This window comes from Engystomops pustulosus, chromosome 10, assembly GCF_040894005.1.
Source record: "Engystomops pustulosus chromosome 10, aEngPut4.maternal, whole genome shotgun sequence".
Lineage (NCBI taxonomy): Eukaryota > Metazoa > Chordata > Amphibia > Anura > Leptodactylidae > Engystomops > Engystomops pustulosus.
The window spans coordinates 21,479,632-21,494,062 of NC_092420.1; the positions used below are offsets into that span (position 1 = coordinate 21,479,632).

The window sequence follows — 14,431 nt, forward strand, 5'->3', positions numbered from 1 at the left end:
CAACCACAAAACAGACCAGGATTATAAGGTATTGTGGTTTGGGGTTACTGCACTAGCCGTAAAACAAACAGAAACTACTTTTTTCTATTTGTTCAGTTCTCGAGCAGCCCGAGAGTTATCAGATACACTGTGTATATATTACATATTTCCTTCATGATGTTAGTCGTAGTCTCGAGAGGCTGTTTAGCTGTGAATCTATATATGACCTTTAGAACACAATGTGGGGGTGTGGCCTCTATGGAAGTTCCAGCATATGGAGAATTAGATTGTGGCCTTATAGTATAATGTACTCTAAATGCATCTTATTTAGCTGTGTTTTAATAGCCATATTCTACTGCTAAAACAGCGATAAAACTTAGTAAAATTGTAAAGTAAGGGGTTTCAAAATTATCTTTATTGTGTAAACATCACTAGTGGATTGAAATTTGAGAATTTTTATTTTGTAGGCCAAACCCCATTAATAATGGGAATAGTGATGGTGCTAAACTATTACCTTTTTCAAATGGCGTGTAGTCCACCTCATAAGTCCCATCACCATTATCTTTGACCAAGCAATCTGTGGATGCTCCAGAAGGATTGGTGATCTTGGTCTTGATGTGATTTCCTCCTGTTCGAGTCAGAGATCTGGCATCCACAGTGAAACTAGTTGTAGCTTCCCTAAATACACCTATGGAATAAGATCAGTGCATAGAATATGGTGAAATGGTCCAAATTGCTTTCACACACACACAATATACATTGTATTGTCTTACCTTCCCCTTCAACTCCAGGACCAAAAACTTTGACTTTACTTGTATCTACTGAAGGGTCAATCTTAACCCTAGCAGGAAACTTTGGCACTTGTTCCCCTCCATACTTCATAGACAATGTATACATGCCAGCAAACATTGGGAGGTAGGTGACGGCATGAGTTCCATCACTGTTATCTTGAATGTAGACCTCGGATTTAGAACCAGAATCAGACACTGCTTCCATTGTAAGTACTCCAGGACCTGCTTCTGAACAGTCCACATGAATCAAGCCAGCCTCCCCCACTTTACCATGGTCCAAGCCAGGACCAGTGGCAATGACTTTAGTAGGATCAAAGGGCATTTCAATGTCAGCCTGGAATGGAGACCCTGGAATGTGAGTCTCTTCGAAGAGAATGTTCACAAAGTACTCTCCTGGAGTCGTGGGCAGATATGAGACCGAGCAGGTACCGTCACCATTATCAGAGCACTCAATTTTGGCTTCACAAGGTCCTTCCACAGTTAAACCTAGTCCGCCAGTGCCAGCTCCTTTAGTGTCAATTGTGAACTCAGCCGGCTTCCCAACAAGACCTCCTTTCAAGCCGGGACCATAAGCTTTAACCTAGACAATCAAAATAGAAGATTTGAGAACAGTTTTGTATGTGATCGATCATATAAGGCAACTTATATTGCAATAAGACTTCAGATTACCTTTGTTGGATCGGGAGGCAAGGTGGCCTCCACATTGTATGGACTTCCAGGGATTGGGTTTCCATCATAGTTCACTTCTACATTGTACACACCTTCTTCTTTGGGGATATACTTTACAGAGCTGCATTCTTTGCCAATAACAGGCTCCACTAAGCAAGGAACTGATTTCCTGGTGGGACTAGTGATTTTCACATCAACTTTACCTTGGCCCCCAGCACCCTTTGTGTCCACTGTGAATTCTTGGTCTTTACCAACTTCCACTCCTGCAGGAAGAAAGTCATAAAAACTGTACTAGAACTAATGCCTGAAAATCATATTGTACTCAACCCAAGTGTTGGTGAAAAGAAGGTGAACATAGGCAATTTCAACATTAACTAGAGACGAGCAGACCCGAAATTTAAGTTCGGGTCCACGGTTCAGATGCATCCCATGAGACCCAGAAATATTGCCGGATTGGTGTCTGTGCAGCCAATCTGGCAAATTAATGCCCCTATCTGCTAGCCAAGGCTGTGATCGGCCATATGTGTCCTCCCTGGACCATCATAGCTGTGGCTAGCAAGTAGGGGCGTCAATCTCCGTATACATTCAACCATACATTCAGCCATGGACCTATTATATCCATAAAATGTATATGGTCATATGATCTATTCAAAAGATAGGTCAAACGTATCATATTGATGGTGGTCCAGCACTCGGCACCCCCAAACGCAGTGGTTTAAAGCAAAGGAACAAACACAGAGAAGAAAGCTGGAAAAAGATAGCTCCAGTAGCCAAACTGGATAACTAGTTCATAACTATAACCCAGAAAAAAAAATTCCTCAAGATATACTTACTACTATCTAGTCCATTGATCTTTATCTTGCTCAGGTCCAAAGGAGCCGTCACCCCTACAGAAAATGGACTTTTAGGAATAGGATCCCCTCCATAGTTCACATCTACTTTCATCTTGCCCTGGAAAACAATGTTCCACATTTTTATAGTTTTTATAATATTTTGAGTAAAGAATACAATAACATGCAAATATATTCAAATTAGTGACAATTAATAATTAATTAGAAGTTATATAGAGAACTCCTTGTTCTAATAACTGATGCATTTATCTTTGTTAAAACCACTTCCACTCATGTACATTTTTGTGCTTGATAAATTCACAACATACGGTATATAAAAAAAGTTATTTTAAGGAAACTAGTGAGAAAAAAATTCAAATGTAATTGAAGGTCTAACATTTTGGGAGTGGGAGATTACTGTAAACGATGTACTTTACTGCAAAGGTTACTAGCATGACTAAGCGCCAAAAATATTGTATTAAAATTCATTATTGCCACAAGTGTTTCTAGTTGAATCTTAAGAAGAGAATCTTGTTTCGGGTCTGAACAAACAAACATTTTAAGAACAGCCATGGCGTTTATTTTCAGAATCACATCGGCTCGTAGACAACGGCAGCCCACAAACTGGATTTCTTAGAGTCCTCTTACAAATTGTTGGCACCGGCACAACACAGCGAGCTTGTTCTGTACGCTTTGGCGCACGTGCTACATGTTCTATGAATGTCCCCGTGGCTGCCAAGGAGCTGGAATACATACACAGCTCAAACAACTCAATTGGAACTTGCCAGATACATTTTCCAGTCATCGTTCTCCAGCTAAATGTGTTCTGTATAAAAGAGGAGGAAAATGTAAAAAGAGCAGACACCTCTATAATTGAGCTATAATTAAGAGGATCACTAGACTGTGGGGTTTTATTGCCTCCATGGAGTGGGTTATTAATCCAAAAATGTACTTGACTATGGTGTTATCTGCCATCTTTATGGGGGGAAAAAATGAGCAGGAACTGAAAACTTTCTCGTACAAACCTGTATCTTTATTACATGTTTAACCAAGCGGATTGTTTGGATTAATTGGATTTACTAAAGCATATTAAATATACCCCATTATATCACAATGGCGTCCAAAAATTATCGTTTATAGACATGGCCATAGGTTGCCATCTAGGTATATTTCTTCTGTACCATGACGTGGATTATCCCTGTACAGTGACCTCACTGTGTGTATTATCCCTGTACTGTGACCTCACTGTGTGTATTATCCCTGTACTGTGACCTCACTGTGTGTATTATCCCTGTACTGTGACGTCACTGTGTGTATTATCCCTGTACTGTGACGTCACTGTGTGTATTATCCCTGTACTGTGACGTCACTGTGTGTATTATCCCTGTACTGTGACGTCACTGTGTGTATTATCCCTGTACTGTGACATCACTGTGTGTATTATCCCTGTACTGTGACGTCACTGTGTGTATTATCCCTGTACTGTGACATCACTGTGTGTATTATCCCTGTACTGTGACGTCACTGTGTGAATTATCCCTGTACTGTGACGTCACTGTGTGTATTATCCCTGTACTGTGACGTCACTGTGTGTATTATCCCTGTACTGTGACGTCACTGTGTGTATTATCCCTGTACTGTGACGTCACTGTGTGTATTATCCCTGTACTGTGACGTCACTGTGTGTATTATCCCTGTACTGTGACGTCACTGTGTGTATTATCCCTGTACTGTGACATCACTGTGTATTATCTCTGTACTGTGACATCACTGTGTGTATTATCCCTGTACTGTAACATCACTGTGTGTATTATCCCTGTACTGCGACATCACTGTGTGTATTATCCCTGTACTGTGACATCACTGTGTGCATTATCCCTGTACTGTGACATCACTGTGTGTATTATCCCTGTACTGTGACATCACTGTGGGTATTATCCCTGTACTGTGACGTCACTGTGTGTATTATCCCTGTACTGTGACATCACTGTGTGTATTATCCCTGTACTGTGACGTCACTGTGTGCCACAGTCATATAATTTATTTGGCACCCCACCAAGGTTAAAGGGCATCTACCACCAGGATGAAGGACTGTATGCAAATGAGCTCCAGGCTCCATAGGTGTTAATGGAGCCTGGAGCCCCTCAGGCTCACTTGCATACAGTCTTTCATCCTGGTGGTGGATGTCTGTTAGGGGTGATGGAGGACTTCTTCATGTTCTTTCATGGAGAACTTTGATCACATGACTGTATCTTACAGAACAGTTAGTGACTAGTACAACAATTTTATTTCAGACTCTCATGAAGAAAAAACATTGTAAGTTGCACTTCCCAAGTATTCGAGTGTGTTTATCCTTGGGGCTAAGGACAAATAAGTGTAGTAATAAATAGAGAAAAATATTTTAAGGTATCTTTCATTATAAATATTCAGACTGGGAAACAATCTGGTTTAGGTAGCAGTCTACCCCTAATAAACAAGGTGAGGTTGTTACATCCAGAAAATCCCTATACTATTAGGGCCAAAAAACTTCATGGGAGAGGGCGAGAGGTTCCCTGCCAGATAAAGTTTTTAGAGGCTTTGGAGTGTATCACTCATTTTGGGAATACCTGTTGGACAGGAGTGTATCGGACAGTGTGGGAGTAATCGTAGTTGTCGATGATCTCAAAATCTTTCACGGCGTCTCCTGGGGAGGATCCATTGAACTTGACATCAACAGGGGCTTTTCCTGCTCCTTTGGTAAAGACCGTGAAGTGTGTGGGCTTTCCATTTTCAACACCTTAAAAAATGTAAATACATAACCCTTTAATAGAATATGTACATTCTTCAGTATAACTGCATCTTGTATTACAACTTTCAAGCAGATAAATGCCAAGCTACAATACTAAACTGGTTTTGCATAAAAATCCCTTTTTTTATCTAGGAAACAATTGAGCTCATAGTTGCTTAATATACAGTGGTCACATATACATCATATACATACCAGATCTATTGAGTCCAGGACCCTCAGCCTTGACTTTGCTGGCATCATGTGATGGGTCAACCTTGATTCTAAATGGGCTACTTGGGATTTCCTATGGAGGAAAAAAACATATCTCATTATGGTTTTATCTAATTATGGTTTATGGTTTTATGCATGTAGACATGTTAACCTCTCCATTTTCAGCATATACAGCACTCGGCAGGATGGGTGGATTCCAAAACGGAAGTGGTACAGGTCAACGATGGTAACCCCCATCTATTAGACATTAATAACATTTCTAGAGGGGGGTCTCAGAAAACTCATTTAATAATAGAGTACATATGAGACATTTTATTGTTCAAAAATAGTTATAAACATGACCTTAACATTAAAGGGGTTGTACCAAGTTATAGTGTTATCCCCCTATCCACAAAATAGGGATAACAATCTGATTGGTGGTAGTCCCACCGTTGGGATAACTGTGGGACACAACGATAACTGATGCAGTGGCAGTAGAGAATGTGTCCTACTGCTCCATTCAATACTATACAAGGGTCAACAATCACAGAACTCGGGTATGTCCAGGTACTCCCATTCCCTCTCAATAAGGGTGTCAGAGATCCCAGCTTTGTGCTATGCAACTTTCGACCCTCCAATAAATATTGTATAAAGCCACAAGTCACAGGTTCAACCTGCTGCTCCATTCATTAATGCCCAGTTCTGGTGGGGGTCCCAGCAGTTGTATCTCCACTAATCAGGTTATCCACGAGATTGGGGACAACATGATCTTTCTCTTCTCTATAGTCCATGAACTCTGTGAAAGCTTAAGCTGCAATACCAGTCACAGCCTATGGCCAAATATGGCACTGTTTCTACATAAAAAGGATGCTGGAAAACCTAATACCGTAATTCATGTCACTAAAATCCCTGAAGCCAGGCAGTTAATATGACAAAAATGTACTCTCTTTTTGCTATTGTGTTTCACTGACATTCAATTAAGATATTATTGTCTGGCTACTACATCGAAAACTGTAACATAAAAACATCAAACAGGTTCCCGATTGCCACCACAGCATTAACGTCTATTAAACAAACCATCGCGTTTGTTCACCTTTTTTATGAGAAAGTTCAAAATTAGTCTCCAATTTTTGGGACATGCCAAGATAAATTTAGCGTTTCCTTCTAACAAATGTTCAAAACACTGTACAATATTGTTCTTGGCTTTTGAGGAACGTAGAATAAATTTTCAGTTCCAAATTACATAACACTTTGGATACAAATTTTGTTGAAGAACGTTACTAAATTCCATATAGAACCATGAAGAACTCACCTCTCCAGCAAAGAGAACTTTAATGGTGTAGCGCCCAGCGCCGGGTGGCATATACTTAACGGTAAACGTGTCGTTAGCGTTGGGGATGATGTCAAAATCAATGTCCTCTTCTTCATCACTTATCACACGGGCATCACATTTAATTCCAACACTTACATCACCTGCAAAAAGAGAAGTATTTAAGTCACCTTATAAATGTTGGTATGAAGTTCATGCAAATGTAAAGTTTATAATACAGAAAATAAATAAAATTCAATGGAAGCAGCTATGTGGATTTTTCTATAACAACAAACAAAAACGTGTTATATATCTATTCTGTAAACGATTGTAGGGGGGAAAAGCCCAATTTGTACACTAGACCATGGGCTAATAGCTCACCTTCCCCAGCCTCTGTACAGTCCACTGTAAAATGCGTTGGTTCATTTGCCTTCAGACCAGTCTTGTCCACACCAGGGCCAAAAACTTTGACGTTCTGTGGGTGACTACCTTGTCCTATATTCACCTATGTGAACAGAAAAGGAGTAAAAGGATACACAAAATTGGTATTTTTGGAAAAAACTGTTTTTGAGAGGGTAAGGGTAAAAAATTCAGCACTCTGGTGCTTGGATTGCGACATTACTTCCAGTCTTCAGCACCTAAGTCCAACTGGAATATCCAGCGGTCATTGGACATCCTTTAGCCAATGTGTTGACTACTTGGACCACCAGACTTCACTCTAGATTTCAGAGGAACTGACATCCCATGGTTCGAAGGGACCACAGATTGGCCTGAGTGAGTCCTATGACCTCCACGCCATCACTTTAGCAGGTGCTGAAGATTGGAAGTATTGGTAAGATGCGGGAACCATAATTCATGGATAACAGCTTATAGAGGTTCTCCAACTAAAATTCTCCATGTCCCATCTGAATGTGGAAGGGCTTAATTGTGCCAAATTAACAAGCAAGGATTCGTACAACAAAGCAAGCTATAACAAATTATATTAAAAGAAAAATAGCGAATTTCAGTAAAATGTAAATGATAAAACAATACTTACCCGGAATGGGCTGCTGGGTACACTAACGCCACCCCATGTGACCGCAATAGTATGTTTAATAGGCTTAACGGGATTGTACGAGCAGACATACGTCCCATCTGGTTTAGACCTTGTGTTGATATCCACAGGATTGCCTTCAACATCCTGTTAAAAATACATAATAAAACCCCCTGTATAAGTGGAAATGAGTCAGAACATATGTTTTTATTTGTCTCCATCGGGTTCATGTATGTCTCAGCCCTCCTCATCTGCGATTTAATGCTCACTAACTCTACGGTGTTAGACTTTCATCACTTTATTTGTCTTAGAAAAAGGACAGGGTCAGCATATACAGCGGTGGTGTGTAATGCACAGCCATTCCAGGAGACAGCTGCCAAATCGAGTCATTTAGGTTGATGGAAAAAAGCTCAGTCTGTCTGGGGTTCTGTGGTGGCCAAGAGAAGCTCAGTGAGATTTCGTGTCGAGACCCCACAGTTAGTGGAGCACAGTGAGCCATTATACCCAGAGGTCAAGTCATCTTCCTGGAATTTCTTATCCCCACAATGTAATTTCATTGTGCTTGTCCTATTTTTAGATTTACCTGAGCGTAGACTTTCAGTGGAGCCATTCCAGCATCTTTAGGATCGACATAAAATTCTGCTGGATTATTAACGATGCATCCAGATTTCTCCAATCCTGGTCCATACGCTTTGACCTGAAAACAGTACATTAGGCACTTATCATTTTTCATCTCCCGATTCATTGACTTGAAGAGCTGGTTCACAAACCTTACCATAGCAAAATCACATTATAATGAGCTACCGAGTCTATGTCTTAATAAAGGGATAGTTGGACTAGGACACCCTATTGGGGCACTCTGAGTTGGGAGTGATCCCTCATAAAGTACCTCAATCAGAACAGGTTCTGTTTGTTCTATTGAGGCTGGAAAACCATGGTCCATGTACTGTACTTCCTGATCCAATCAGGGCTTGTCTTGCCTGAATTTTTAGAATTAAAGACCATTTCCAAGCCATAAAAATGGCCATTCAAATCAGTCCCTAGTTGGATCTGAAAGCATCTACTTTGATGTTTGACCTGACCATTCATTTTTCAAGAAGCCATTTATTTACCTCCCAGGGGGCTAAATAGGAATATGACTACTTATCACCAGATTATCTGGAATATAGTGGATTCTTTGAGGTCTCAGCCACATAATAAAATTTTGTTTGGCAAATTTTTGATTAGCCCTTTAAACAAGATCATTCAAAAGGTGAACACATTTTAAAATCCTTTCTAAATAGTTTAAATTAAGACATATTTTGTTGGAAGTATAAGGAGGGCTCCATTTGATCCCTGATAAATAGGTACAGGTTAAAAAAAAAAGCTACTTTTTGAGCAACTGTTGCTAGCCGCTAAAACTGCAAGCTCCGGCCTTGCCCCTAAATTTCAGCGGATAGAGAAATTGTGAGGTCACCTCAGCTGTTTTAAGCCCAATGAGCTTGGTCCAGCAAACTCAACACGTGAGCTTTCAGAATTTACCAGTCCGAATTGAGAATCAATAAAAAACTACACTGATATTCTGAGTTTAGTTCGGCAGTTGTAGGTTTGGTCAAGTAGATCTCGCAAGAACTCGAAGGATCGAGTTTGTAGGACCAAACAGATTCGTGGACAATGGGCCTAATAGGAAATGTTTTCTTGTCATCATCTCAAATGATTTCAGATTTCTCTCTCAGTTGGCGGAATCATGGTTTGCGGGGGTAGCCGACTATTTCATGCTTTGCCGCAAACCTGCATGTGTTAGAAGTGTTGAGTTACAGATGGAGCAGTCAGGGAGATCTAGACAGGACCTTTCCAAAAAAAAACTCACGTTTCGGAGGCGAGATTAGCAGCATGTAGCTCAGTGAGGCATACGTGTAATAACAATATACAATGCAAAGATTTTCTGAAAAAAAACATTCAGATCCCCCACAGGCAAAGGTGACATCACACGTGGAAAACTTGAACAGGCCATTACAAATTCACAGATGTTACTTGCTGAAGGAGAAATTTATATATACTTCAATTAAATCTCATAGACGACTTTACTAATTTCTCTAAAACTAATTCAGGTTCCTGTCCATTTCAGACAAATATGAGAAATGGCAAGTAAAATTCTCTATCCTGGTAAGGGGAACGTGAGAAGGTGCACAAAATATAGAGATAATTATCAAGTCCTCTGCAGAACAGTGATGTTTCCTTTATGTTGAAACTGCCTGAATGACTGCCTGTAAGGAATACACCATATTCTACATAATAATGTCTATGTAGATTTACCAAGTCAATCTCCAAAAGTGCTAGATGCAGCTCTGCCTTTGACAGTTTAATTAGCAATGTACAATCTACTCAGCTCCTCCTGCTCTATAACTTGCTGGCTGCAGATAGGACACTATGTACAATCTGCTCAGCTCCTCCTGCTCTTTAACATGCTGCCTGCAGATAGGACACTATGTACAATCTGTTCAGCTCCTCCTGCTCTATAACATGCTGCCTGCAGGTAGGCCACTATGTACAATCTACTAAGCTTCTCCTGCTCTAGGGGTTACCTTAATCCCTCTGTGATCTGGATTTACAGACTGTTACATTGGGGCAGATTTACTTACCCGGTCCATTCGCAATCCAGCGGCGCTGGATTCGGGTCTGGCCGGGATTCATTAAGGTAGTTCCTCCGACGTCCACCAGGTGGCGCTGCTGCACTGAAAAGCATCTGAACGCACTGGAGTTCACCGGCTCGGGCTGAGTGAAGGTAAGCCCGTCCCAAGCAACACATTTCTTTTTTTAAATGCGGCGGTTTTTCCGAATCTGTCGGGTTTTTGCTCGGCCACGCCCCCCGATTTCCGTCACGTGCATGCCAGCGCCAATCCGATTGCGTGCGCCAAAATCCCGGGGCAATACAGGAAAATTAGCGCAAATCGGAAATATTCGGGTAACACGTCGGGAAAACGTGAATCGGGCCCTTAGTAAATGACCCCCATTGTATCAACCTCAGTGTAGTCAGCACTTCCTACTTACTGCACCAGTTCTGGGCAAGCAGGAGAGATGGTTATACAGTGTAACAGCTTGTGAAGCCAGATAACAGAGAGACTAGGCTAACCCCACAGGTTCATTAACATAATGTTAAAAGCAGATTTGACAAGGAAGTAAACCATGGGTAACAAATATAAGGAGATTAACACAGTCACGGTGCCTGGATCTATCAATAAGAGTCCCTGGTTTATCAAGATGGATTTTGATGGCAGATTTCCTTTAAAGCCTAAAGTCCATTTACATATAGCAACAATACAGAAAAGAAGTAGTAGGAACAGACGAGGACCACATTCCAGAGGAAGTGAGCTCCTCAAAATAAATACATTATATAACAGACGTCACAGAGATGGCTCCAGGCTATTTACTAATGAATGTGCGTTTAAAGAAGCATATTCTCTGCTAACCAAAAACATCAAGATGAAAGAACAATAAAACTTACCTTATCCGGGTTAAAATCTCCAGATGCAGGCTGGATGTAGGCCATGTATGGGCTGTTCTTGATGTCTTCATCATCACACATGATGTGGACCGCATATTCACCAGGTTCTTTGGGCCAGTACTTGACATCGCAAGATCCGTCACTCTGATCATCACATTCTATCTTTGCCTGAGAAGGACCTTCAATGGCAAAACCTGAGGGATATCAAAGATAAATCATCAGGATCTGGAAATGGCTAAAAATGATCACTTAAGAACAAACTTCAGAGCTATAAATTCCATCTATTAGGTGATATGCATCAAAAAACGAGACCTAAAATTTATATAGTATTATTGCTTTTAAGTCAGTGAATGGAGCAGTGACACCTAGGTAATATATCGACAGACCAAGCAAATGCTATGTGGTCCTTACAAAGCCTGGCCCAGCCCAGAATAGAAGCCATTTTGCAAGACCAACCTATCTGACCAATGTGGCCCGAGATAGGTTGGTCCAAGAAGTTTTGGACATTTATAGAATATACAGTGGCTAGGTGATACCGTAATTGTCAAAGTTGGATCTCTTCCAGAGCTAGCATTCGGGTGACCATCAGGTAGCGGACCCCATCATGATAGAGTTGGGATGTCCCCATTACACATGGCTGTGTCCAGGACTAATCTTATGTACATACACGGTGAAAGGATAGTGATGATGTGTGCACCAAACCAATGACTTAATTACAATATTTGCCATAAGCCACCCCCCCCCCCAGCTTTGTTTAGGTTCCATGTGTCCCGTGATCAGACATCTGTGGCCGCCATAAATTTTGATTGTTGTTTGTGGTTAAATAATATTCCATGTTGGTGAAATAAAGTTCAATAAAATTATATCCCTTCTAATTCATTCCAAAACATTTGCAGCCCTTTAAAAGAAAGCTCTCAGAAAACCATGGAACACAAAAATGCTGTTTGGCAAGGCCTCGTATGTTTTTACACAAAAAAATACACGGAGCACAAGGAGATTGAAAAGAGTCCTTTGTGACTTGCACAGGAATCCTTGATGGATTACACTGTCGTTACGTTAAGTATTCTCAAGTACTCCGGCTTATGCATAAATCTCTCATTTTGGATTTCATCAATATAGTATACATGAAAAGCTATGGAATTTGTTGGCAGAACATACAAATAGCCAACAGTTTAAACATAAAACATAATATATGTACACACATGTGTCCGTACATTTTCTTCTCTGACCAGTCAGGGATTTCTGTAAATGGTAAAACAATTTGTGGCCTTTTTATAATCGCTCAATGTCTGAAAGACTATAAAAACTGGAGTCCGGTAAACTGATTTAAGGTCTTAGCTAGACAGGAGATGGAACTAGGGGTTGACCATGTAGGAAAATGCCTAGGATGAAACAGATGTGCCCAGTTTACTGATATACATGTTATAATAGAAGTAAAGGAGGAAGGTAGACGTTGTTTGTTGAAGCTTAGGGACCACCTGATGTGGTAGGGTGGCCGCCTGGCACAGGTGACACTCGATGAGAATAAAGTCATGAAGGGGCTATGCATGACTAATAAATATACAGATGATTCGCTGTAGGAGCCAAGAACAATGAGGTACACAAGTGGTCATCATGCTGAACTTCAAGAACCTAGGAGGGGAAAGCATTTTTTGGTAACCACTGCCTCAATCACAGAAAAGAGTTCTTCTAACCCCAGAGCCTAAACCAGTAGGTCAAATCTTAAATTGCTAGACCTCCAAAACACAACATTAATAGGTCTACTGGAAACAGTGATTACACCTTAGGATTATAGTACATGGAGGTTTCCTGTGATTCCATAAAAAATGAATGCATGTAGCAAAGTGAATGTGTGACCACTGCTCCATTCAGTAGGGAGGAACGGAGGAATGATCCTCCCCATTCTAGTCATCATATGGAAAAGGCTCCACCTGGAGAGAAGATCGTTTGAGATGAGGTTTTCCACCCACCTACTCTATGCACTTATAGGGCATATGGATTGGGGTTATAGTTGTGAGATGATCCATTTTATCGTACACCATTGGTTACAATAAGTCTATGGACATCTAAGGTTTTTTGATGCACATAGAATCGGCTTGTACTTGAGATGAGTATTAAAGTACAAAAACTAACAAGCTCTACCTCACTAGAGAACTTAAGACTTTAACTTTGTAACTTTTTCTTCCATGACTGGCAAACCTTACAGGTTGAGTGTGATACATACCAAATCAACAAATTTCAAAGCCTAATGAAATATCAGACCCGTTGCGGATTGAAATAAAAAGCAGACACTGGTTATACTGGTCATGAATGGCTTCAATGCACTATTGTCTTCATATACTATGCGTATCAAATGAAATATATTAAATATTACACCACAATCCTGAAACTGGCAGAGGTTGAGGGAATCCTCGGCCAAGGTGGTCGGGCACAGTGATAGATATATGTTGTATAAGGAACTGGCATGTTACTATGTATTAGACTTTACAAAAATTGGAATATTATTAGAATTTTTCAGCTTGCCCAATGCATCTCTGGTAACGCTGTTCTACTATTTGTTCTTGGTGAATTTTCCTTCTATTATAATTACAGTACCATATATGGATTTCCAGTCCATTTTAAGCAAACGCTAAACATCTGTATGATACTAAATAGAACAAATACTTGTATATTGAAATGTTCCATATTTTTGGTAATTCCGTGCAGCGATTGTGGATTTCTATGTATACATTTCAAACATTCCTTAGCATTAAGCACTTGTACAGAAGTTGACATTTTCAAGGCAAAAATATGTTGGACAAAACGATTGTTTTGTTACAACGCATGCATCGCATGAGCGCAACATTCTAATATATAAATAAGTCATCCTTACAACACTGGGTCACCACGATGGACATGTACATAACTCCCCAATCCATGTGGGAAGCATAGTCATCCAGTGAAGCAAGCTTTGGTTTTAGTTTGTCTGGCCTGATGTCCTTGTGCCCCAACCCACCAAACCCAATTTTGTTAAAGAGGACCTGTCACCCCCAAAAAGACCCCCACCAAATATGCCCCCCATAATCCTCAGCCCCTTTCTATATCTGCCATCCTTATTTTTTATGTTGGGGAATATATATATATATAACATTTGGCTGATGCTGTGAATAAGGATCCCGCGGCCCCACTGACAGGTGCGTGGTGGGGGGAGTGTTGGCCAGCCCCCTTCACGAATAAAGCCGACTTCAAGCACAGAGGATACGAGGATACAACCAACTTCCCCAAAAAATTTTTTTAAAGAATTGGCAGATATAGAAAGGGGCTGGGGAGAGGCTTATTGTGGGCATATTTGGTGGGGGTATTTTTGAGGGTGACAGGTC

The 14,431-nt window shown here is 40.6% G+C and overlaps 1 protein-coding gene across 4 annotated transcripts in view; it reads right to left on the bottom strand.

Annotated features, from left to right (window-relative positions):
• The window catches only part of FLNB (filamin B), a 136,712-nt gene that overhangs the window by 36,447 nt on the left and 85,834 nt on the right, over positions 1-14,431 (bottom strand). For all 4 annotated transcript variants that reach the window (XM_072126653.1, XM_072126651.1, XM_072126652.1 and 1 more), the window contains exons 12-22: positions 11,073-11,266; positions 8,172-8,285; positions 7,592-7,735; positions 6,937-7,060; positions 6,559-6,719; positions 5,250-5,340; positions 4,876-5,045; positions 2,273-2,390; positions 1,440-1,702; positions 753-1,350; positions 494-667 (exon numbers count right to left, since the gene is read on the bottom strand). In XM_072126653.1, coding sequence (XP_071982754.1) covers positions 494-667; positions 753-1,350; positions 1,440-1,702; positions 2,273-2,390; positions 4,876-5,045; positions 5,250-5,340; positions 6,559-6,719; positions 6,937-7,060; positions 7,592-7,735; positions 8,172-8,285; positions 11,073-11,266 — 2,151 coding nt within the window. The remainder of the gene's footprint in view (positions 1-493; positions 668-752; positions 1,351-1,439; positions 1,703-2,272; positions 2,391-4,875; positions 5,046-5,249; positions 5,341-6,558; positions 6,720-6,936; positions 7,061-7,591; positions 7,736-8,171; positions 8,286-11,072; positions 11,267-14,431) is intronic.